The sequence below is a fragment of the Protobothrops mucrosquamatus genome, unplaced genomic scaffold (genome assembly GCF_001527695.2).
Source record: "Protobothrops mucrosquamatus isolate PMUCROS unplaced genomic scaffold, P.Mucros_1.0 scaffold318, whole genome shotgun sequence".
NCBI lineage: Eukaryota > Metazoa > Chordata > Lepidosauria > Squamata > Viperidae > Protobothrops > Protobothrops mucrosquamatus.
In genome coordinates, this window is record NW_015386657.1 from 201,258 (window position 1) to 227,067 (window position 25,810).

Genomic DNA, 25,810 nt, shown 5'->3' on the forward strand with positions numbered 1-25,810 from the left:
TAATAATTGCCTTATTAGAGTTAAAGTAGGTATATATTGTTAGTATTATATTTGTTTAGTTAAATTGTAAGTTAGATTTGGAAAGATTTGTTTTAAGTCCTGTATTTGATTCCGGGAAGCTCAGGGGGGGAAGGGGGTTAGAAGTATTGAAACAAAAAGTGATGTATTCATATGTTATAATTGTATTGATAAGAGGAAGTGCTCGGTTGGTATCCCGGCTTGCACTCGTTGAGGTGGTCAGGAAGAGGGGGGATGTAGAAGGGGAAGGAGGAAGGAGGAGACGTTGTGGGTTAGAGGTAGGAAGGAAAGGTAAGTGGATGAGGGCGGAGGCAGGTCGGGAACCTCTGAGCGTTTCTGATAATGTATTGAATTGGATTGGTTTTTTTGTGTATGTTTGTGTTATAAATGCATCATATTACTTATTGTTTAATTATAAAAATTAATAAAATTTTCTTTAAAAAAAAAAAAGGAAAGAGTAGTACTTTACCTTGTTTCCTCTCCTGAATCCACTTCTGCCAATATGCTAAAAATTGTATTATGCCTTATTGATTTCAGGGGAAGAAGAAATTCTCTTCAGACACTTCAGGTATTATGTGACTTTTACTTATGAATTCTCCCTGCTTATCTTGTTCCTCAGAATCAAACTAATATTCAATAGCACATCTTGAATTTCTGTACTTCCCCTTAGCACCCGGTTTCCCTGACCTCAACAGAAAATTGTGCAGGCTAAGCAGTTATTTATGTATTCTTTGATGGTTCAACAATTTACTGAGATAGACCATTTATTAGTATGGAAATACTGAGATATATAATACCATTCCTCTGCAGCAGTGTTTCTCAATCCTGGCCCCTTTAAGTTGTGTAGACTTCAGTTCTCACAATTCCTCAGCCAGCCATGGTTGGAAAATTCTGGAAGTTGTGTCCACACACCTTAAAGGGACCAGGGTTGAGAAACACTATTCTAGGGCCTGAAAATAATATAGTTCAAAATTGTGCTTAGATGTTACTTAAACAAGCAGAACTGCAAAGAGCATCTGATCGCTGCCAATTCTGTATATCTGAAAGAATTGCCCTGTTATTCAAACCTGTTCATATGATGGGATGAAATAATTTAAGCATTTCGTTGACTTCTTTGGGCTGCAACAACTTAAATGGATTCCCTAAGCTACTGATTCCTTTGATATGGTATAATCATAATAATCACATCTATATGGAAAGAAGCACATTTATTCTTGGAGTACTNTACTTAGTTGTTTCATCAAAGCAGATCTTTTGTACTGCTTGATTTATTCTTTGCTGCTTCTATAATTGTATTTTAAATTTCATTTTCATACTGTGTTTACTTACAGATCATCTAGGGAATTTTTGTTATTGGGTAACGTATTTCTTCAGTAAACATTTAATAAAGCATCTCCATGTAGAAAATAGTCTGTGTCAGCCTCCAAATCTGTAAAATAGTTTTACAATATCTGAAGGCAAGTACTTTATTTTCAAAGTGTACAAGGCTGGTAAACTATGGTATGCATTTTCCACTGATCTCTAAATTAACTCAGGTTTTGTGTATTTTATATTGTAGCCTCAAAAATTGGTAATAAGAAATTGCTTTTTAGTTGCCCAGCTGTTGACCCATTAAATTTCAGTTGAATCTATATATTAGCATTTTTGCATCAACTGAAATTGCACTTGAGAAGATTGAAAATGAAATGATTAACATGCAAATAGACAGAAGATTTTAAACACTTTGACAGCACCCCCTTTCCTAAGATTATTCAAGTACCAGTCTGTGTTTAACCTTTCTGATAACTCAAACTGATGTACAGTCATTGTATGTGGGGGTGAGGGGTGACCTACTTTTACTATGACCGCTGCAATCCTATGAGGCAAGTTGGACTGAAAGAAAATGACTGATTCAAAGATAGGTTATTTCTTTAAAAACGTATTAGCAATGTTATCTTATACAGTATACTTCCTGACACAGACATAACTCCCATTAAATTTAGTAGGATTTGCTTTGGAGGGAATTATGCCTATGTAAACAGCTTACAATTGTGTTTTTGTTTTTTGTATTTAATACATACATGTTTTGATTGTGGCAGCAATCAAAATATGTTTAATAAATACGTTTGCCTATCCTTTAACTCAGTGTTTCTAAACTCATGATATATACATTTCTCATATATAAATTGTATAAAATTCATCAACAAGAAAGCCAATAATCAGGATTTCTACAGTTTCAGCAGCACTACATAAAAAGCCCTGACTTGAAACCCATCAATCATACCTATCTTGTAGGACCATGCAAAATACTTTAAAAAGGTACTTTATAAAATAGATAAGTGTGAGTAAAATACTCAAGGTATTAAAGCCGCTGTTTTCTCTGAAATGTTTGGGGTGGCTCCTATGAACATGTTTATTATTGTCTATAAATGTTTATGTTTATTTTTGCTTTTCTGGCAGTTCCAGTGGTAATGTGTACATCAGTCTTTCTCAATCTGAGCAACGTTAAGATATGTAGATTTCAACTCCCAGAATTCCCCAGCCCTGGTATAGATTGTTGATGAAGCCTTGAAGTAGCTGTATTGAACTTTCTGAGGGAAAGGGGTTGCTTTAATCTTTCAAAGCAGCACTTTGAATATCCTGCAAATTTCTATCATCTAGGACTTTAACAGAGTATTTATTCATTTATTTAGTATTGCATTGATATATATGTTACTGGCAATGTGTGAAAAGCTGGCATTATATAGAATGCCTAGGAAATCTATAGAATGCATGATGTTTTTAGGCAAAGTAATGTTTGTGTTATTTTAATATGCTATATACTTTTCCTAGGCATTGTACCTAGCCATTATGCAGAAAGTCAAGAACTATTTAGGCAAAGTATGAAAAGAGAGTCATAAAAGGCTTAGGGTTCGAGTTAACCTCAGCCCTAACCCTTTGTTGAAAAGACATACATGAAAATGAAAGAAGAAATGCAAAATAAAGTACAGGACTTCCTTAATGAAAAAAATTCTCAAAACACCAGTATTGACTTATTTGTTGCAATAAGGAAGGCTAGAATGCGATTTTAGCAGGAGTATTTTATACTTTGCCAATTTGCCTTTTGGCATTACATAGAATGCCTAGGAAATGTATATATGTGTGTGTGTATATATATATACACCTCATCAGTATAATTTACAAATATAAAATGCAACAGAGTACATTTTATTCCAGGAATCATAGAATAAAAGCAAGAAAAAAAATCTATATCATCCAAACTGGATCAGCAAGGTAAAGCTCCAAACAAAAATGGCAAGTGAATATCAATTCTGAAATTCAAAAGCCTGCTGGAATAAAATTGTTTTAACTGTCTCGCAGAAGCCTGTGAATAAAAGTCTATATTTGGGGTCAAGACATGATATCTCTATAGTCCAGTTCCCACTTTCCATGGGAGTTTATCTGTGCCCTTAGGGTCATCTAAATCCAAATCCTTTCAACAGTTCCAGGAAGGTTTTACACCCATTTGCACTCTGATTTAGGTGTTCCTAAGGGTCCAGATAAACCTCCAAGAAGTCCAATGACTTTCAGAGGGAGTGCTGACAACCAGATAACTGCAAGGAATATAAATCCTTCCATTTTCCACCATTCAGCCAGAACTGAAGAAGTACTTGAAAAAGTACTTTGGGGATTTTTACACCTTTTGAGGAGCAAAGTTCAATGGGGAAACCAGATTCACTTAACAACCATGTTACTAACTTTACCACTTCAGCGATTCACTTAACAACCGTGTCAAAAAAGGTCATAAAATGGGGCAAAATTCACTTAACTGTCTTGCTTTATAAAAGAAATTTTGGGCACAATTGTGGTCATAAGTGGAAGACTAACTGTGCCAGTGAAAAAATTAAAAGTGAAGTTGGCAAAAATGAAGAACAAAGATGACTGAGACTGAGTTGAGATTTATGCATAATCTATAGTGGTGGGAGTGGCAAAGGGGGAGGTTTTGGGGGAGGGGGAGTGTCCAAGCTAATGGGGCTTCTTGGTGACTGCCGAGACAAATCCCCTCAGCTTTCTTGCCAAGATTTCTGAAATGGATTGCCATTGCCTTCTTCCCAGGGCTGAGAGGAAATGACTATCCAAGGTCACTAAATCAGTAGGCTTCACACCAAAGAAGGAACTAGAACTCTTTATAAAGTCTATATATGTTAAATAATATTGTAAATGAAAGCAATTGTGTAATTTGAAGATTTTTTTTAATTACACAAAAGGCTTTGGAACCTAATGCATAAAGCCTGTAAAGTTGACATAGACTATGTAGCTTAAAACTGCATCCCAAATCTTTGTGATTGGCTGTTGAAACTATTTCCTCAAGCACAAACAACATTGTGGCTTAATACTGACACTATAGCATATTGTTCTTTGGTATGTCTTGGGAACTTAACCACTATGACTTGTGTTTATTCAGTAATTATTATTAAATAGGCAAGGCTTAATGCAAGCCACATTCTTTGATTCTTTGTCAGTCCAACCCTTCCAATGTTTAAAAAATGCCTTAATTAGTAAACTAGATATGGAGGCAAGAGAAGGTAAAATAAAATATGATGGCATTAGGACTCTGGACTTCTAACCAAGAAACATGTTCAGAATTATTTTTGTATATGCTGCTGCTGAATCTTGCTGGTGCAAAATTGTTTCCATCCCTGCCTTTCAATTAAGTAATGTTGCCATTATATTTTAACAACTTGGTTGCTGTTTGGTGTGAGTTTATATCATAGCACAATGGGATTTTGATGATATCTGTGTTCAATCAGCAGGTTGACAAATTTGTATAAGTGTTATAAGCCAGCTAACAAGAACGCTTTTGTAGAAAACCCAGGTGATTCGTCTTCTAGCACTTTATAATTTCTGTCAATATTTCATGCAGAGTGCCTCTTGCACAAAGTCTTCAGATAGATCTTTATTTGGAGCCACTGTACATGGCAAGTAAAATCATGACTTTGCTGAATTGTTTGTGATCTCTCCTCCATAGTAGCTCTTGCCCTGCTTGCTAGAAGGCATTCAGACTTTAATAAATTGCATGTAATAAAAATATTAAAACATTTTAGTGGTGATACTACACTACTGAAAAGAAATCAAAGAGTTTTCAGGTGAGGTCTTGGGATTTAATGGAGACCAACAAACAAACAAAAAAATCTTACAGCCAACTAGATTATAGAAAATTGAAAACATAATTGTACAATGAGAGACAGGACATCCACACATACAACTTGGTTACCTCATAACTAAATAAGTACTGAAATACCATGCTCTATCAATAAAAATTTATCTTCTTTGGAAAAAATTCTAAAACAAAATCTCTTTCATGAAACTTGAATGAAGATCGGCAGAAGAAAACTCATGGTCGTTTATTTCTCTGCTCAGCATTGTACTGTATGTGAGCAGAGTAGACTTTTTCTAGGGCAAAACAACAACTTTTTTTGCTTCCTTGTTTTAGTTTTGTGTACTAGCTGGTTTTTACTATATGACCAAATGGCTTTAAGCTTTAGTCCCCTTACTGGAATCTGAAAAGGATTCATCAGTGTTGACAAATGATTTGTTAGAAATAACTCTACAGAATTGAAGCAAAGATAGCTTTCTCTTATAGTTCAACATTAGCAAAACAGATTCTGGAGGGTGACTTTAAAAAGGCTCGTTTGGTCGCTTGCTGAATATCTGGAATGGACTCAAACAGCAAATCTGTGCTAACAACCACATTAATTGAGAAGAGTAAGAAAATGCTATTATAGATTTAATTAAAAGGGTTAACATTGTTTCAGTGGAAACAGTGGAAAGGAGTATTTTTTATTAAAATCTACCACATTATTTTAAAAAAAACAAAGAGATATTTGGGGGATTATTTTATATTATGTCCTACTACTTAAATATGAGAACGCTTCCCCCCTCCCCCATTTTTAGTTTGCTGTCTTCTGGAATGATCTCATAACAAAAGTTGATAAAAATCAAAGAAAGGTTATTATAGCATCCTGTAGAAGGGCTTGTGTGATCTGGAATATGAAAGAAAGCTTAAAAGACATACTGTGTTTCATCCGTGTTTTGTACTAATTACATGGATATGATCAAAGTATGTAAAACTGAGCAAGATCTGAAAATGAAAGAGTTTAGCCTTTAACTCATTTTAATAAAGGAGCAACTGAACAGCACTCTGGGCAATTTCAAAATCAGGATAAAATGAACTAAGCATATAAAATACACACATTATGAAGTTTAAGGTATTCAGTAGACTGACTATACAGACATTGCTTGATTGAAACAGTTCTCTGAACTTGACAGCTTTTCAATCAAATCCTTTTGCCCTGTGGATTAAACTTTTGAAAACTATTTGTCAGTTTTAGCCTTACTTATCTGCATTGAGCATATTATCTGTAGATGAGTGCTTCATATCTCTGAGCTGAGCTTTTAATCAATGCCATTTAGAGGCATAGAATCAAGATCACACGAAGTATTATTACCGCTTTATAAAACCCTAGTAAGACCACACCTGGAATACTGCAGCCAATTTTGGTCACCATATCACAAAAAAGATGTAGAGAGTTTGGAAAAAAGAGCAACTAAGAGAAGAGCAAGATGATCAAAGCCCTGGAGACTAAAACATACGAAGAATGGCTACGGGACTTGGGTTTGGTTAGTCTAAAGAAAAGAAGAAATAGGGGAGACATGATAGCAGAGTTCCAGTATCTGAGTGGCTGCCACAGGGCAGAGAGGGCCAGGTTGTTCACCAAAGCACCAGAGGGAAGGACGAGAAACAATGGTAGGAAACTGATCAAAGAGAGAAGCAACCTGGAACTAAGGAGAAACTTCCTGACAGTGAGGACAATCAACCAGTGGAACAGCTTACCCCCAGAAATCGTGGATGCCTCATCACTGGAGATTTTTAAGAGGAGATTGTACATTCACCTGTCTGAGATGGTGTAGGTTCTCCTGCTTGAGCAGGGGGCTGGACTAGAAGACCTCCAAGGTCCCTTCCAGATTCTATTCTGTTCTGTTCTGTTCTGTTTCGTTCCATTCCTTTCCATTCCATTCAAGATTATTAGAATGAACTGGCAACAATTTTTAAATGAACTGATAAAGATATGCTGTTTGATGTAATTTGGTTGGTTTTGCTTTAATATGATTTGAGCCAACAGGTGTTTTTTTATTGATCATCAAAAAGGCAAGAATATTTTTTCCCTTTTTTTGTTTTATTGTTTTAGAAGAACCATGTTCTTCTAATAAGAATTATGTAGTGAGCCCTACATAATTACATTAGCAGTTAATCCCAGTAACTGAGTAATAACACAAGATCGCAAGCAACCAGCAATAGTTTTTTCAATATACCATACTAGCTATTGTAGTTTGTAAAAGTATTTCATGGCCTATTGTTTTATGGTAAACTTGCTAATCATGGCTTATTTAAGGTTTAGCAAATTGTGAGGTAGTGGTTTAGCCAAATTAGCCAAATCTTGGGTTAGATAAGATTAATAATATTTTTCAGCAGGTCTCAATTACTAAAAATACAGATGCCTGACAAGGACCATATATAACTTTGGAAGATGTGTCACAGGCTATTGTAGAATCAAAGCAAGAGTGAATATGTCCTGATTTTTGAAATCTGGGTAGTTTGTGAGTGCATTTGTTTTGTCTTTGTAATGTATTGAGAACTTTTTAGCAAATTACAGATTAATCTTTAGATTCCCAGAAATTCAGAGTTGAAATCCTTACATCTTACCAAGTTTGAAAAACACTGATTTATCCTATGTGAATTTTGATTATTAATTCTTTTATTAGTCAGGTTTAATCAGGTGTTATGTACAGGTAATCCTCAACTTCCAGTTTGTTTAATGACTGTTCAAAATTAAAATGGTACTGAAAAAAATGAGTAATGACCATTTTCACATCTACAACTGTTGCAGCATTCCCATGGTCACATGATCAAAATTCAGACACTTGGCAACTGACTTATATTTATGATAGTTGCAGTACCCCAGGGTCATGTGATCACCTGTTGCAGCCTTCTCGAAAGCAAAGTCAATGAGGAAGCCAAATTCACTTAACAACAGTGTTATTAACTTAACAACTGTAGCAAGAAAGGTTGTAAAATGGGGCAAAATTCACTTAACAAATGTCTCATTTAGCAACAGAAATTTTGGACTCAATTGTGGTCATAAGTCAAGAACTATCTATGTTCTATGTAATGTATGGTGGTATAGGAGAAGAGCAGGCAGAGTTGAGGGATGGAGTTAAACATGTCTTCAACTTAGAGTCCTTATGTTGCCACAAACAATCCAAGTCTATCCCTTCTGAATTCCATTGACACTTATCTAGCACCATCTTAGCTTTAGTTGACTACTTTCTTATGTATAGGCTTGAATAAATCTTCTGTGCTGCAACTTAACAAATGGTCCTTTGCACCTGACAGGTAGGGAAATTTTCTTTATTTCATTGCCTGCCCTATAGATCAGTACAAGCTTCATATGGCTCTCAACCTTGCTGACATTTAGAAACACCTTGAGATCTTGGCTTTTCTGGCCAGCAACAGCTGGGACATGTTAGGAACCTGGTGGACTGACCTTTTGTCTTCCCCTTGTGCCATTGTTCTTTGACTTTGTTTTTCTTTTGTGACGGTGTGCTTTTAACTCTTTGCTAATTTGAATTGCTTTACAAGGAATAAATTTTAACCTCCAAAATACTCCAATGTACTGTGGAATAACTGAACATATTTTGCAGTCTAGTTGTCCAAGAAAAAGCTAAAGAGAAAGTAACTAAAAAAGCAAACCTATCCATTATGGAACTTGACCCAGTTAGGGTAATTTTGCGCTGCAGGACTTCTGGTGTGGAGATTTGATACAGTTAGTGGCTCAGCAAGTTATAGAAATAAGGCTAAGCAATGTATTTTGTTTGTATTGTTGTTTCCAATTCTTATGACCTCAGAGATAACATTTTTATCATTTTTAGTAACTGCTTCTTTGAGTTTATATAAACTCATGTTTGTGTCATCCTAGTTGTCTTGTCTTCTCTCAGTCTCTTTCTCAATTGCTTTTAATTTTTTGAAGCATCAAAGTGTTTTCCAGTGACTTTCTTTTTCATTATGTCTCTAAATATTTGAATATAGAATCTATAAGAATATAAATTTAGCTATATTCTTAAGGCTTTCAATAAGTCATTTGGGTTGTTCATGTACTATTAATTGATTCATTTTCTTTGTGCTCCAAGAAATTTCTCTCCAGCATCATAATTTAGAATTGTCATGTTTTTGTTCACCTTTCTGATAGTCCAGTTTTCTATTAAACTAGAAACCTTTGACTTCCATAATCATATCTTTGTTGACAATGATATCTATGCACTTAATATGCACTATGCACTATAGTTGTCATCCCTGTGAACTTCTGAGCCTAGGAAGCTAAAGTCTAAAATCTTTTCTGTAGCTGTTTACATTGAGTTACCTTGGGTGGAGATATAATATTAAGGATTTTCAATAATGGAGCTATAGGCCAGCTTGGTATTCTCTTCTTATACCTTGAATAATAGATTGTTTAAGACTTCCAGTCATCAAAAACAGTATTATCAGTATATACAAGATTGCTGATCTTTCTCCCAGGAGTTTTAATTCCAATTTCTATTTCTGCCAGATCAGCGCTTCTCATATGTTTTTCTAGGTATATGTTAAATAGGTGACGGTATATAACTTTTGCTCATTCCTTTTCCAAGGAAATGAATAAAATGAATCATCTGATTGATTGATTAGGCACCATGAAGTTGATATTAACTCTTATTGACCACTTTATATTTTTTTATCCATGTGATTTCCTTGGTAAAATACATGAGTGATTTACTGTTGCCTTTTCCTGCGCAGTATAAAATGATGCTTTAATTTTCATCAATAAAGTGATCTTCCAGCATCTTCCTATATCCAATATACAGTAAGTGCTTGTTTGCTTTAGCTGGGCAGTTGGCATGACCTTCACACTTTAGAGGACTGCACAGGGATTATATTCTGTTGGCATACAATTCCTACGTTTTCCTCACATCCCTCCTGGAAACATCCCTCAAACCGAAATGATGAGACAGCACAAACAATTGGAGAAGAGGGGTTGGTGATCCCCCAAATTATTCAGTAGGAGGATGAAATAACCCAGTACATCCATATTTTTAACAGCTATCTACAATTTGTTGTGGTCAGCATAGTCAAAAGCTTTTGTGTAATCAATCAATAAAAATATGTATTTACTCCTTTTTTGTGAAACTCGCTTGCATTTTTCATTATCTATCAGATGTTAGCAATCTGTTCCCAGGCACTGCTGCTTCTTCTGAATACAGCTTGCATATTTGGCACCTCCTTTCCTACGCATGTAGTTCTCAGTTACCAATTGTCTCATTCAGCAACCATTCAAAGTTACAACTATGCTAAAAAATAATTTTATGACCAATGCCCTCATTTATGACTTCACAGCCTCCTTCAGTTATATGATTGTCATTGTACTCAGGAATCACTCTCCCACCCCACCCCCACATTTCAGAGTGGAGAGATTGGAGAGGTACAGATTACAAGAGATGAAGCAGACACACAATGGGGATTACACATCAAAAGCAATTCTGTGAAGGGAGGGAGGCAGAGGAGAGATTTCCTACAGAAATTGCTTGGTTCCCCCCCCCCCAGCAGGAAAGATTGGAGAGGGAGGGATTAGATGGGGAACTCATCAAATAGATGGGGAACTCATCAAATTTGCAGACAACACCAAGCTGGCAGGGATAGCCAACACTCCAGAAGACAGGCTTAAGATACAGAAGGATCTGGACAGACTTGAACTATCTAACAAAATGAAATTCAATGGTGAAAAAAGCAAGGTTCTACATTTAGGCAAGAAAAACCAAATGCACAGGTATAGTATAGGGGGTACCTTGCTCAATAGTAGTAACTGTGAGAGGGACCTCGGAGTCCTAGTGGACAATCATTTAAATATGAGCCAGCAGTGTGCTGCAGCTGCCAAAAAGGCCAACACAGCGCTAGGCTGCATTAACAGAGGGATAGAATCAAGATCACATGAAGTGTTAATACCACTTTACAATGCCTTAGTAAGGCCACACTTGGAATACTGCATCCAGTTTTGGTCACCGCGATGTAAAAAAGATATTGAGACTCTAGAAAGAGTATAGAGAAGAGCAACAAAGATGATTAGGGAACTGGAGGCTAAAGCATATAAGGAACGGCTGCTGGAATTGGGTATGTCTAGTTTAATGAAGAGAAGGACGAGGGGGGGACATGATAGCAGTGTTCCAATATCTCAGGGGCTGCCACAAAGAAGAGGGAGTCAAGCTATTTTCCAAGGCGCCTGAAGGCAGGACAAGAAGCAACGGGTGGAAACTAAGCAAGGAGAGAACCAACCTAGAACTAAGGAGAAACTTCCTGACAGAACAATTAACCAGTGGAACAACCTGCCTCCAGAAGCGGTGAATGCTCCAACACTGGAAGTTTTTAAGAAGAGACTGGACAGCCATTTGTCTGAAATTGTATAGGGTTTCCTGCCTGAGCAGGGGGTTGGACTAGATGACCTCCAAGGTCCCTTCCAACTTTACTATTATTATTATTAAAAGAGAGTAAACAGGCCCACAATGTGGAATACTGTTTGTGTAGCACTCTTGTGTGATCCACAAACTTCCATGCTAAATTCACATTATTCAATGAAATCTTCCATTGGTTTTACCAGATCATGATATTTAGGCACATTATTCCAAGGATTATATAAATAATTAAAATCAGTTTCATCAACTAACTAAAAAGAAGGAATACTGCTTGGAAGCCACAAATAATTCCTCCATAACCACTGTAGACATTTGGAAGCAATACATCTTTTAAATTCACTCTGACTGAAATCTGTGGTAATTTTTTTTTACAAGCTGAATACTAGAGATAATCTAATGTTTAGAGCTATTTGCTTGTATCCTTATAATTTCCTTTGTACACCATCCAGAGTCTTGTGAGATGGGCAGCTATATAAATGTAATAAATAGGTACATCACTTCTATATAGAGGTGATTTATTTTCAAAGGAATGGAATAACTAACAGCTATAAGCTATAAATTAATTATAAAATTTTCCCCTCATTTCTAATTGTATTTATTTATTTATATTTATTTATTTGTTTGTTTATCACATTTCTAGACTGCCCATCTCATCTCAGTGACTAGATGAATTGTAAGTTCTTGGAGAAGACATGTTAATAGAGTAAGATAATTTGAAAGAAATTGTATGTTCTTTTACGTTTTTATGTTCATAAAAATGTGTACATACATACAGTATGTCAATTGCCAGTGCCTTCAGAAATGCAACACATGTGATAGCTTCTCTTTTTATAACATCTAGGACTATTTCTGTTTATTTTCCTATTTTGAGAAACATAACTGAGCATGGAGGAAGTGTTAAAGAGATTGTTTTTCAGTGCAGTTGGGAATGCATGAGTGCTTAAGCCATCGAATATACTGTGTGATTTAAGCAAGTGGCCCTGAAAATAATATAGTATTCCAGGTGCTTTTAAGAAGCTATTAACCGCTGGGCCATGACTAATGTACAACCATCACAGTTCTCTTTCTGGGTTATACCTGTATGAACGATGAATCAACATAGTTATAGCAACTTTATATTTTAATTTCTTGTTTTCCTTTTTGCATAATTAGTATCTCTCTCATTATTTGGAACCCTGCATCACACAAATAGAAAACTATGTATAACTAGTCTTGTTTTCCAATCAACAAATATGGCTCTTTGGGATGGGTGGCATATAAATTTAATAAATAAGCAAACAAAATATATTGTACATGATTTAGACTTGTGAGTTCATCCTGTATTAGTTCAGAAAGACCCACTTGTATTTCACTAAGGAAATACATTGTAACACACAATTCTATTATTTGGTTCACTTTTAACTAGAGACAATACTTATTAATAGAAGCACTTTACAGAATCATATAACTATATCTATAATCATATAGAAACATTACAAATTTGAAAAACAGAAAGGAATGTCAGGGGATGTATGGTGGGAAAGGTCTAAAGAATGTAAGAACATGTACCAGACCTAAATAAAGAACTTAAATATTAAGCAAATTATAATTACAATAAATGAGCTTTTTATTATTTCCACCAAATTTGTGGAATTTGAGAGAAGCAAATTTTCTGGGGTTTTTTCTCCCACAACTTCTCATGGATAGAGTTCATTATTAGCAATGGTGATAGCATAACTCCTGAAGCAAAAGACCCATGGAAGAAATCCTCTTATATTGTCCTGCGTTGAAATGTAATGTAATATAGGAAGCCAGGGAGACTAGAGGTCACTGGCAGTTGATAATGCACCTTTCTTTCCCCTTCTCTCTCTTATTATGTTAATAATACAATAATATTTGTACTTGAAACTACCATTCATTCATTCATTCAAACCTGTATGCTACCCATCTTGCCAAAGGCAACTCTAGGTAACAAACATGCTTCAAAATGATTCAGGAATGTATTGGAACTGCTGTGAATAGATAACGCACCTTTCTGGTATTTATTAAAGCTGTCCAATTTTGTAAGACTTCTATCAGAGCCTGAAAAGAGTTGCTTTTTTAAACTTTCACATTAAGAATGCTTTGAAAATGTCTTTTTAAGCAATTTTAGAATACAACAAGAGTATAAGGTTACAGCCCCGCCTTTCTTTCAAAATTATGTCTAACCATTCATCATGAATTGTCCCTCACAAAGATGGCTGGAAACAAGAAAGATGTTGCTGAACTCTTGCTGAAGGTGAAAAAGAAATTATGTATAGAAGCCTTGATAACAAAAAAAAAAAAACCCCACTTAGATTGCATCTACAAATGGCACAAATGCTATGCAAATAGTCAGGGAAAATGTTGACAGACATAATCTTCCTTGTCTCAAAAATTCACAGTTGTAGTCAGGAAATAAAGAGACAATTGTTACTTGAAAGAAGAATTATGACACATCTAGGAAAAATATTAAAGTGCAGAGATATTATTATGAACAAAAATATACCTTGTTCAGGACCATTAACGTAGTTGTAACATATCTGTGAAGCTGGACAATTAGAAAGAGTTAACAAACAGAAATGGATGACTTTGAATTGTGGTGTTTGAATAAGTTGCTGATAATACCTTGAGTTGCAAGAAGAACAAATAATTCAATAGAAGTAAAACCAAACTTCTCATTAGCAGCAATAATAAATAGCAATAGCAATAGCACTTAGACTTATCTACTGCTTCACAATGCTTTACAGCCCTCTCTAAATGCTTTATAGAGTCAGTGTATTGCCCCAACAATCTGGGTCCTCATTTTACCGATCTCGGAAGGATGAAAGACTGAGTCAAACTACAGGGTTTCCCCCGAATATAAGGCCTACCCTGAAAATAAGTCCTAGCTTTATTTTGGGGGGTGGGTCTAATATAAGCCCTACCCCAAAAATAAGCCCTTGTTTGGGGGCGAGGCACAAACCTAAAAATCAAGCTAGGGTGGGGGTGGGGGGTGGAGCTGCCCCACATGCTCCACATCCACTTACCTCGCTGGCCTACTTATTGTGAGGCGTTTTCTGCAGCCAGGCCTGCATTTTTAGTCACAGGCCTTTATAGAAGGCCATTGCATCCGAGAACCGAGCTATAGATTCAGTCCATAGCTCAGTTCTGCAAGACCTCTGCAGCTGAGAACCGAGCTATGGATTCCATAGCTTGGTACTCGGCTGCCTAAGCCTTCTGGAAAGGCCTGACTGCAAAATGCAAGGCAGAATGTAGCTGCAGAATGAAGCCTCTCCTTCAGCCACAGAAGAAGTAGACCGGCTGGGTAGGACTGTCGGTGCTGGAGGTGAGTATAAAAGACATCCCCAGAAAATAAGACCTGGTGCCTCTTTTGGAGGCAAAATAAAATAAAATAAGACCCGGTCTTACTTTTGGGGAAACATGGTAAATAAAATACAGGTAGTCCTTGACTTACAACAGTTAATTTAGTGACCATTTGAAGTTACAAAGGCACTGAAAAAAGTGACTTATGACCATTTTTCACACTTATGACCATTGCAGCATCCCCATGGTCATGTGATTTTATTTGGATGCTTGACAACTGACTCATATTTATTATGTTTGCAGTGTCCCGGGGTCACGTGATCTTCTTTTATGACTTTCTGACAAGCAAAGTCACTTAACAACCGTGTTACTAATTTAACATCTGCAGTGATTCACTTAACAAATGTGGCAAGAAAAATCATAAAATGGGACAAAGCTCATTTAACAAATTTCTCACTTAGCAACATAAATTCTGGGCTCAGTTGTGGTCATAAGTCGAGGACTACCTGTATTTTCTATGCATACTATGTAAAGGCAAGAGGTGTTAGAGCAGACCCTGATATGTCTAAAAATGAAACCAATTGGGGGAAAAGGCCAATATGAGGTAAGAAGGTTAGCTATTATAACCATTGAGACATGAAGATTGGAGATGATTGAACAATTGAAAAACAAACATTATCTACGTATTTTTAAAAAACAAGGAAAACATAGAAGTGACAAGGAACAATCTGATTAATTAGAAAAGGTTCACTCAAAATCTAGGGAAATTAGACACCTTCTTTTATCATGTAGAACAAAGGTCATGTGAAGAGTTGCTTTGGTTGATCCCTCTGTAATACAAACACACTGTCTCATACAAGTACAAACACAAAGACAGAGACACACATACACATACACAAACAACACCCTTTAATATCTTTAGTCTCGTTGAATTGCTTGTCTAGCTAAATTTCTTGAAAAAGCAGATAATCAACTGGGCATATGAACAGAATCATGAACAATGCCAACTATTAGAGCCTGCATGCTGTAAATCAGAAATCTCATATTTTCACAAAAGATTCAAAAGAAACAAGTATTTTATCTTGAAGAAATTATTTGGAATAAGAATAGGAAACAATTCTCTTTGCAGTTAATGAATGGCTGTGATTTGTTTTTATTTTTTAATGTTTGGGTAAGATCAACTTTCCAGCTGTCATGGATCATAACAGCAGTGTGAAACAAAGAAAGTAAGTCTCAGTGGGAAGTTATGTAAGCAAACACCACTTATTGCTTTTTATCAACAAACCAATTCACAGAATGTAAGGCCAGCTGTGTCGTTCAAACTGATAAAATGTGATATTTCATCTACTAAACTATTGTGATTTCCATCTTGTCCCTTGCCTAACATTAATTCAGAGGAAAAAGATATTCCGTAGTGCTAGGCTATCTGGTATGTAGAATGCTAATATATGGAGAATGTCAGTGGTTGGATTCAAATACCTGAACAACCTATTCTATTATGTGATGCAGGCCTGGGCCTCTGATGCCTAGAACGGATTTCCGGAAGTGGCATCATGCACTTCTGGTGGGCCTTTCTAGGCCTGGGAGTTCTCCAGGCCTCCGATGCCTCCTCCAGGCCTAGAACGGACTTCCGGAAGTGGTATCCATGCACTTCTGGTGGGCCCTTCTAGGCCTGGGAGGCCTCCGAGACCTAGACTGGACTTCCAGAAGCCAGCCGGTGCTCCAAATTCAGGTAAATTTAGCTACCCGTTCTCCCGAACCAGTGCGAACCGGCTGAATCCCACCACTGGAGAATGTCCATATATTAGGCAAGTGTTAGGTATGCAAGTAAAAATGGTAGATTGTTCCTTCCTGTGAGAATTCCATGCAAAGTTGCATTGAAAGTTAAATCTCAATTCAGTAGAAGGAAAGATATTCTTAGTGCTTGTATTTATTGGGAGAGAGATACATTCTGTATATCAGCATTCTTCCCATTTTATCAATATCTATATCCAGTGCTTTTTTTTCTAAAAAAAAAAAAAAAAGGTGCCAGAACTCACACATGTCATACAACCCGCCTTGCCTACCCTACAAGGTTCCATCCAAAAAAGGTGCCGGAACTCCGTTCTGGGTGTTCTATGAGAAAAAAAGCCTTGTCTATATCATAAACCTGAAGAAGGCATAAGAAAGAATGGTTCATTTCATGCAACAGAATTATAGTGTGGAAGAAAATTTGCCATTTTGAGTAATTTTTCTCCATCAGCATTTATGCCTTTTAATGAAATGTATTGGTTGGAAAAAGTGCAAGCATATTTCTGATATACTGTACTTCCTCCTCTTACATTGTCTACTACTAGTGTGTTGCTATATGGAGATCCTTTCAGTTCAAATGCTAATTTGTTTACTCCACAGTCCAGTAGTTGAAGTTTCTTATGCAGGAGGAAATTCTCTTATTTCAGCTTCATTTCTGGAGAATGAATCAACTAATTTAGCCATCATGGGCCTTGGTATGGGCTTCAGATTGTGACTCATTTATTCATCAGATTGCTGGTAAAATAAACCTCGTCTAGATGAACAATAATCATGTCAACGTAATCTCCAAGGATGCCATCTATTCCTGTGAATTCTTTAGTATATTAGTTTATTTTGATGATTTTAGAAATACGTTTTAATTAGCAATTGTAAAAAAGAAAAGTGGTTCCTAGCATATGCTGTTATTTGCAACCTCTATGACTAAGTGGTCTCCAAGGGACCAGTTGTAATACCTAGAGCAGGGCTTTTCAACCTTTTCACCCATTGTACCACTTTTAGGATATGGCAATATCCAAGTACCACCAGTCGCCTAGCAAGGTATCAAAAACTTGATGACCCAAAAAAAAAAAAAGGAAAAAAGTGATAAAGTACAGGTAGTCCTCGACTTACAACAGTTTGCTTAGTGATTGTTCGAAGTTACAATGGCACCGAAAAAAGTGCCCCCCAAGCCACAGCCGAGCAATTCACCTGCCTGCCCACCCGGCGGTGCTCTTCCTCCTCTCTGGGGTTTCCATTGTTGTGAGCATTTCTGTTGAGGATTGACAGTGGAGGTGGGATGGGGGGGTGTTTGGTTTTTATTCCTCCCATCTGCTGGGTGGTTGCAGCAGATTTTGGTCACTTCACATGACCCTGGGGCACTGTGACCGTCATAAATATGAATCAGTTGCCAAGCATCTGAATGTACACCACAAGACCCTGGAGATGCTGCAACATTCCAGCTGATCGGCGCTTCTTCTGGGCTCAGCAGAAGCACCAGGATCAGCGCCGAGCTCCAGCTGGAGCCTGGCATTGATCCTGGCGCTTCCACTGAGCCCTGACAGCCCCGAAGAAGCGCTGATCCTTGCGCTTCCGCTGAGCCCTGACAGCCCTGCAGCTCCAGCCATCTCTCGCTCAGGCTTGTGTGGTGCTGCCACCGGTTCAGCTCATTCCCCTCCCCTGCTACCACTTTTCTAGGATGGTCACGTACCACCTGCCAGGTGCCAATGTACCACAGGTGGTACCCGTACCACTGGTTGAAAAGCCCTGCCCTAGAGAGGCACAATCAATGAAATTGCATTTTACAAGTGAGCAGTGCGGAAATTAGATTTTTTCTCTTCCTTCTTTTCACATGCCTTTAGCATTATTCAAGGTTATTTTAATGTTTTAAATCCGCGTCTAAAGCTTAAAACATTGACATTACTCTTAAAACTGGAAACCATGCTATTGATTCTTAGTACTCTGTTGCTGAATTTCAGAGCTTGGTTGAAGGAGGCTCCTGAGAACGCTTTCAGACTGTGTACTGTGCTTAATATAATTGCTTAATGTGAGCAAATATATTCTATAGTAAATTCTCCAGCACTGCCAAAATGTATGAAAAGATCAAGGAGAATATTTGTAGCTCAGGTTGAAATGATGGGTGCCTGGTGCTCTCTGAGGTACCCTCATGAGGTGGCCTAATTTGGGTAATGAAACATCTGTGAGGAAAAAAAAACCCAAGTTCGGAGAACAGCAAGGACCCCTCAGTATGAAAAGAATCAGGTTCTACTTTTTCCTTTTTCATATTATTTTTTGAAAAAAACTAAAATACAAGGATTTACATGAAATTTACATGTAACAATTTCGTGACAGAAACTTATTCAAATAATCTTTGTCATTGTAGGCATCAGAAGAAACACTGTACCATCAAAATGAAGAAGAAACGGTTCTCCAAGGAACGGACCAGTATCGTGTTAGGAGATTATCCTGTCGTAACCTCCAGCTTCCTCCTTTGGCATTTAGACAGCTGGAGCAGGTAGACTGGGAGAAAAAGACTGATCCAGAGATGGTGCAGAGGCCCACCAACCTTCCACTGAGAACCCTTCCTCTAATTGCTATTACTGCTGCGGACACTGTCAGGTAAACATTGATTTAGAAACCTACTTCTTCTTCCGTATGACGGCTGAGGCACTGTGCTTCAGCAGCTAAGTTTCTGGTTGGGTCTGATAAAAACTTTTAATCATGGAGTAAATTAAAGCAGCTTGCCTCTAACAAAAGGCACCTTAAAAATACAGTAGGCTAATATAATAGTGGTCTTAAATAGCAATTCTGATGAGAGGGGCAGTAAAGAGAAGCAAAAGATGCAGGGTTTTAAAGAAATCAAAACAAAACACCATAGTTTATGCCACATAGTTCTCTAGTTAATGCCAAGAACAAGCTACAAGAATACATTGAGTGAAACTTAACTATTTCTTTGCCTTCCCTCTTCACCAATGCTTTGTGTAGTATAAAACAAGAACATGTGATCTCCCAAAATTTTGTTGAACTCTTAAGTCCAAATGTCCTTGGCTAGCATAGCCAATGTTTAGGAGCACCAGGTTTTATAATTCAGCAGTTCTTACAAGTACATTTGTCTCATTTGGAACAAATTCAGTAGTTTTGAAAGCCATGTGCTCCATTTTTCTAGAACTGTACCATTCAGAATGCTTAAATGGTCTTCCCTATCAATATATCCATGACTCTTAATGCCTTTTTAAATCATCACTTCAGATTGGTACATAATCTGCTTCTTGCACACACACACACACACACACACAAAATAACGACCAAGATTATCCATCATAGGGAGAACTGCCATGCACACTCACCTGTACTGCTGAAGCTAGCCTAAAATCACATAGCCTATGAAATGCAATATGACTTGGCAGATGCCAGGTAGCTGGTTTAACCAGTGAAAATGACCCATTTTTCCATTCCTGTTCACAAGACTGGATGTGAGTCCTATTGTTGAATTGATCTGATAAATAGAAATATTTTTAGCTGTGGCCAAGAAAGGGAGCCACATCTTTTTAAAAAATCAATACCCCTTCTTGATTTTTGGTGTGGGAGAAAGAGGAAGCGTCAGCATACAGTATTAACTGTATCTAACACACCTGAGAATTCCTAAAACCAAGTCACAGATGAAGGAGTTTAAATATGAAAATATACATCCAAGAAGTTTGGCTTGGTGAATTTACATATGAGATCACTCCAGCCAATCAGTAGAATTAGCAAAATGCCAAAGGAAATAACCTAGATAATGCAAGAAAAAATTTGCATACAACTGATGGGTGAACAGAAAGTAGTATTTACATTTTGAAGAAAGGAATGCGCTGCACATAAAATTAGAATATTCCTCCAAGGAAGTCAAACCAGCATGCAATTAAAAGGGGATATGCTGATTATCACAGATGCGTTGGGAGAGGTGACGCATGCAAAGCTTCTCACAGCATGAAGAACTTTGTCACACATCACAGAAAATGTCACTGTCCATCTTCCTATAATATAAATTGTGAGTTTAGTCACTCTGCTTAATTTAATTTTGATTTTTTTGAAAGTACGTTTATATCTGAAGTCAGAAAATAATCTACAGTATATATATTCTACAATATATTGATGCTCAGCTGAAATGGAGAAGAACCATCACTGTCACATTTATAACTTTTTTAAAGCTGCTGAGCAAGACTGTAACTTACTGTCTTAGTGTCATGAAGGTCTGGATGGGGAGAAACAAGATCAGACTAAAATTAAATTGAATGTTGTTTGTCCAAAACACAGAACCATTCTATTGGTTCTAACTGTAACTATGGATAAACTCATCCTCTCCCTAAAGAACTGATTCATAAATTGGGTCCTTCTGGCTTACAGCTCTTGTTGCCTTTGGAAATAATTTGGAAGCTTTTGGTTGGTGCAAAATGCAGTGATTAGACTGCAAATTGCTATTATGTTAGTATTGCACCTATACTTAATACACTGTATTGGTTACTAAAAGACCTCTGGGCATCCAATTCAGTATTCTTGTTTTGACCTTTAAAGCCTTACACTTAAAGACTTCAAGCATACATAGAGATTGTCTCTTCTGGGTAAAATCTTCCCAGTTTATGCATGTGTCCAGGGATCCCATCCTTATAAACATCTCATTCTTATGAGAAATCAAGGAACTTTGCTTGGAGGTAGCCATTCTTGGTGGCGTTTCCCATGCTTTGAGATCCAAGCCTCCAGGATTTGCCTGGCAGTCTATAGTCTTCTGCAAGTTGGTGAAAACTTTGGTTTCTGTATTTGATCTCTAGTATTCTACTCCTTATATATGTTTATATTTTATATACACTGCCAGTAGACAAAAGTGAACGGGCAATATAAAACTATTGTAAAATTAATAATTACTCTTTTATTTCAGGAAATGTAGATATTCATTGAGGAGCTTAACGGAGAGTTATCCTCTCAATGCTATACCGTCAGAACAGCTCTGAGCAAAAAAAATCATAATAAGGAGTTGATTCTGGAGCTCCTGACAGTTAGCAGCTTTATCATAGGCTGAATTTAGTACCTTAAGATCACAGATTTATGGAGTTGGAAAGGAGTATTTAGGCCATCATCCAAATCTTCACAGCCTGGTCATCTAAATTAAAATACCTATAGCATTCAGACTATTGGATTTGAAAAGTTTAGATTTTTAAAAGACATGCTGTGCATGCTGGATTTCTATACAGCATCTCAAGCACTGATGTTATGGATTCGTTCTAAACCTTTTCTTTTTCAATTATTAGATGCAATATCCAGGAATCACAGCAGGTGGCAGCACATAGCAATCTTTGATTGATACTAGAAAAAAACCAAGATTAGGACTTAGTTGGGAGGTCATTTGATTAGAAAAGCTCTAGGTCAGGGGAGTCAAACTGCCAGCCCGCAGTTTGGACCCATCATGCTGAAACTGCGCCCACTCCATTGCTGGCAATGGAAAAAAAGTTGCAAAACGTCGCGACATGCCACGTGACGTTGCGAGTTTGACACCCCTGCTCTAGGCTATTGGGTAGGTTGGGAAGTCAACACTTACCCTTAAAGAATGGCAAACCACATTTTTATTGTTGTGAAGCAATTTATACAGACATGTCTGTAGGATCACCAGGAGCTGAGTTTGATTCAAGGAAGTTCTTACCTTATTTCCAATCAGTTTTGAAGGGCAATCAGAAACATCTTTTGAGGGAAGCCAAAAACTATATACCATGTACGATAAGAACAAGTTCCACATGCATGGATCAAAACCCTTTAAGCCCTTAGGAAAAGAGAGTCATTTATTCATATAGGACTGGAAAGAAAAGAATCCATTCTCCTATAATCCACTTTCTTATCCAATGGCAACTGTTATCTTTTATATTTAATTCTTATTTGGTAAACATGAGTGGGGAACCTTCTCAGCATAATACTCATGATTTCAATCTATTTAAAATGCAGTTTATAAATCAGTGATGTAACTGAAACTCAGTTTCACTTATCCTTGGCATTGCAGTAAGGCCAGTGTTCATTGTTTTTTCTTTATTCATGTTGAATTAATGTGAAATGCTACAATGAATTATTAGGGGAAGTTAAAACAAGTGGGAGATAGGGAAAGCACTTGTATAAACGCTTCTATATTTTGAACAGGGACTGCAGATTGTAGAGGGTTTTAGAAATGACCTTGGAGAAACTATGTGAAGCTGAACCCTGGAAAACAAAGGAAATGTAGGGAAGAAACTCAAGAGTGCTCAAACTCCATAGAATGTAAGAGGGAGGGAAGGAAAAATGCAGTTACTACATAAATATAGTCAAAGTACAGTTTTAAAAACAATACCTTCATAGATGCTCTAAAATGTGCTGTTGTAGTAAAATGTTTAATGTGCCAAAATATAAGGAACACCTATATTTAAATTTAAATAAAACCAGTGTGCGTGTTTTTTCTGGCTCCATCAACTACTTTGAATTTACCCATTTCCAAGTCAGCAAAAGGCTATACGTATCCTCATTCAGTTGCAAGAGAGTCACTGGAGTTATACTTGTAGCATGCAGATAGTCTTCAACTGACACACCTTTTTTTAAGTGATCATTTAAAAGTTACAATGGCATTGAAGAAAGTGACTTATGAGCGGTTTTCACACTTACAACTGTTGCAGTATCCCCATGGTCACATGATCATGTATTTATGACAATTGTGTTGTCCCAGGGTCATGTGATCACCATTTGTAACTTGCCCAGCCGGCATCCAATGAGCAAAATCAATGGGGGAAGCTGGATTTACTTAATGACTGTGTGATTCACATAAGAACTGTGGCAAAAGGTCATAAAAGGTCATAAGCTGGGGCAAAACTACCTTGCTTAGCAATGGAAAATTTGGGCTCAATTGCGGTTGTAAGTCAAAGACTATCTGTACTTGTCTGTCCATTTTTGGCATTTTGATTTTGAGAAAATTAAAGAAGAGTTTTGATTTGAACAAGGTAATTGAAATATGAAATATTTTATCTCTCCAATTGTGGAGCATGCTCTGACTGTTTTCTTAAGAAGTAGAAGCCTAGTTAGAAGTTCATTTACAAGAGCCGCAATGATTTGCATGAAAGCTACAATATCCCTCATAATTCAAAATATAGTGCACTTGGCTAGGCAGCCAGTCTTTTTCCTTTAAAGATGGGGCTGTGCAATCTCTCTCTAAATAACAGGCAGCAGCCTAGGTTGATTAACTTGAGAATTTTGTCCTCACAGAATCCCTTCAATCAGTTTTGATTGCCCGTCATCTGGCGTGCAGCCATAGACTCATTTGCGAAATAAATAAATAAATAAATGATTGGCTACAAACTTCATCACTAGAGCAAGTTTGGAGCAGAGGTTCCGTTGAACCTATATTTCTTCGTATTCCCATACAGTTACTCCCAGCATATACATTTATAAATAAAGCAGTGATTTCATGGGAAGAAATCCCTTGTATTTCCAACAAAGCTAATTGATCCTATGAAATTAGTTTCAAGACAGCTGCTGTCTCCCGGCACAGAAGAGGGCAGCAAAGGTATTATTATTTTATATTTCAAGTGGGCTCAGTCACTGTGATTATAGAATGACAGAATCAGAAAGATGTATCTAGGCCACTGCTTTGCAGGGATCAAAATTTAACCATCTATGACAGATAGTAGTCTGTTCTCTGCTTGAACACATCCTGAAGGGATATCTACCATCTTCCTTGGCAATTGTTTCTACTGTCAAATTTCTCTTATTGTTACAAACATTAAAAAAAAACCACTCAGAATTTACCTTCTTAAAATTTAAAGCTATTGTGCTGCGTCTCTCATTAAGGGTGACAGGACTGTTTTTGGCCCTTTTTTTGCACGGCATCCTGTTTGTTATTTGAGGAACATTAAGACATCTCCTTAATCTTTTCTTCTCAATGTTAAACATTCCCAGATGTTTCAGTCTTTCCTCATAGAACCAGTTTCTCATTCCCAGATTATTTCTCTTGTCTGACCCTATTAGCATTATGACCATTTCTCATTCCATACTGTTTCTCAAGTTAATAATTTTGTATTTGTGCCTGTTAAATTTCATGCTATTATTTTCAGCTCATTTTTCTGAAGTAATTATCTTGAATTTTATTTCTGTGGTGTAGGATATGAACTGTTCTTTGCAATTTTATGTTATCTGTAAAATGTATAATTAGTCCCTCCATCTTTTCATCCATGTTATTAAGAAAAATGTTGAAGGACCTAGGACATGGGGCATCCACTTAATAGCTCCCTCCAATTTAATGAGGAGCTGTTAATGAGTGATCTGAATACATTTTTTGAGCTAATTCTGCATCCAGTTAATTATTGGGGTACCTAGCCCACTGTTATTTAGATTACTAATCAGAATTTCACAAGCTAATTTGTGCTAAAATCAAGATATTTACATCTACTACAGTTTTATAATTTACTAAAAAAATATTTGATCAAAAATGACATATGTCAGTTTGGCTTACTTATAAATCCATGCTCAATTCTAGTGATTACTGCTTTGTTCTTGAGGTACTTATAGATCAGTTACTTTACAATCTGCCTAAAAATATTCCTAGGTATCCAAGTTAGATTGACCACTCTATTTTATTAGAACCAACCGTTTCTCTTTTTTGGAAATTAGCAATATTTCATGCATATGATAACCTTATTCTTTCTCTGCGATTTCTCATAGATAATATATAAAGATTTGTGTGCACTATTACAAGTTCTTTTAATGCTCTAGAATGCAATTGCTCTGGCCTTGGGATTTAAACATTTAAAACAAAACTGTCCCTGAATTATATTTAGATAAATCTCTAATTCTACCATTTCATCCTATTTACAATTGCTAATACTTCACATACTTTTTTATTGGACAAGACATCACTAAAATAACAGTTGAGTATCAATTATCCTTTTTTATCATCTTTATTGGGTTAGTTGAATTATTTGTTTTTCTAAATTTTAAATACTTTTCAATAAGCCTTTGTTGTTTACTCTTTGTATCTTTCACTGACCTCTGAATTCTGAGTTTTAGCTATCTGGCATAATTTATATAAACTGAAACTAAATCTATGTGTTCTTCTGTGGTGAATTGATAGTATTTTTCACCTATTTCGATCTTCAGATATTCTTTAAGCATTTTGAGCAGATAAGGAGCAGGTCTAGTACTGCTGAATTGTCAACAGCAATTATGA

General features: G+C 36.6%; 1 protein-coding gene across 1 annotated transcript in view; it reads left to right on the forward strand.

The window, feature by feature from the left end:
- The window catches only part of LOC107286727 (cAMP-specific 3',5'-cyclic phosphodiesterase 4D), a 169,305-nt gene that overhangs the window by 128,679 nt on the left and 14,816 nt on the right, over window positions 1-25,810 (forward strand). The window contains exon 3 of the mRNA XM_015815140.1: window positions 18,986-19,221. Coding sequence (XP_015670626.1) covers window positions 18,986-19,221 — 236 coding nt within the window. The remainder of the gene's footprint in view (window positions 1-18,985; window positions 19,222-25,810) is intronic.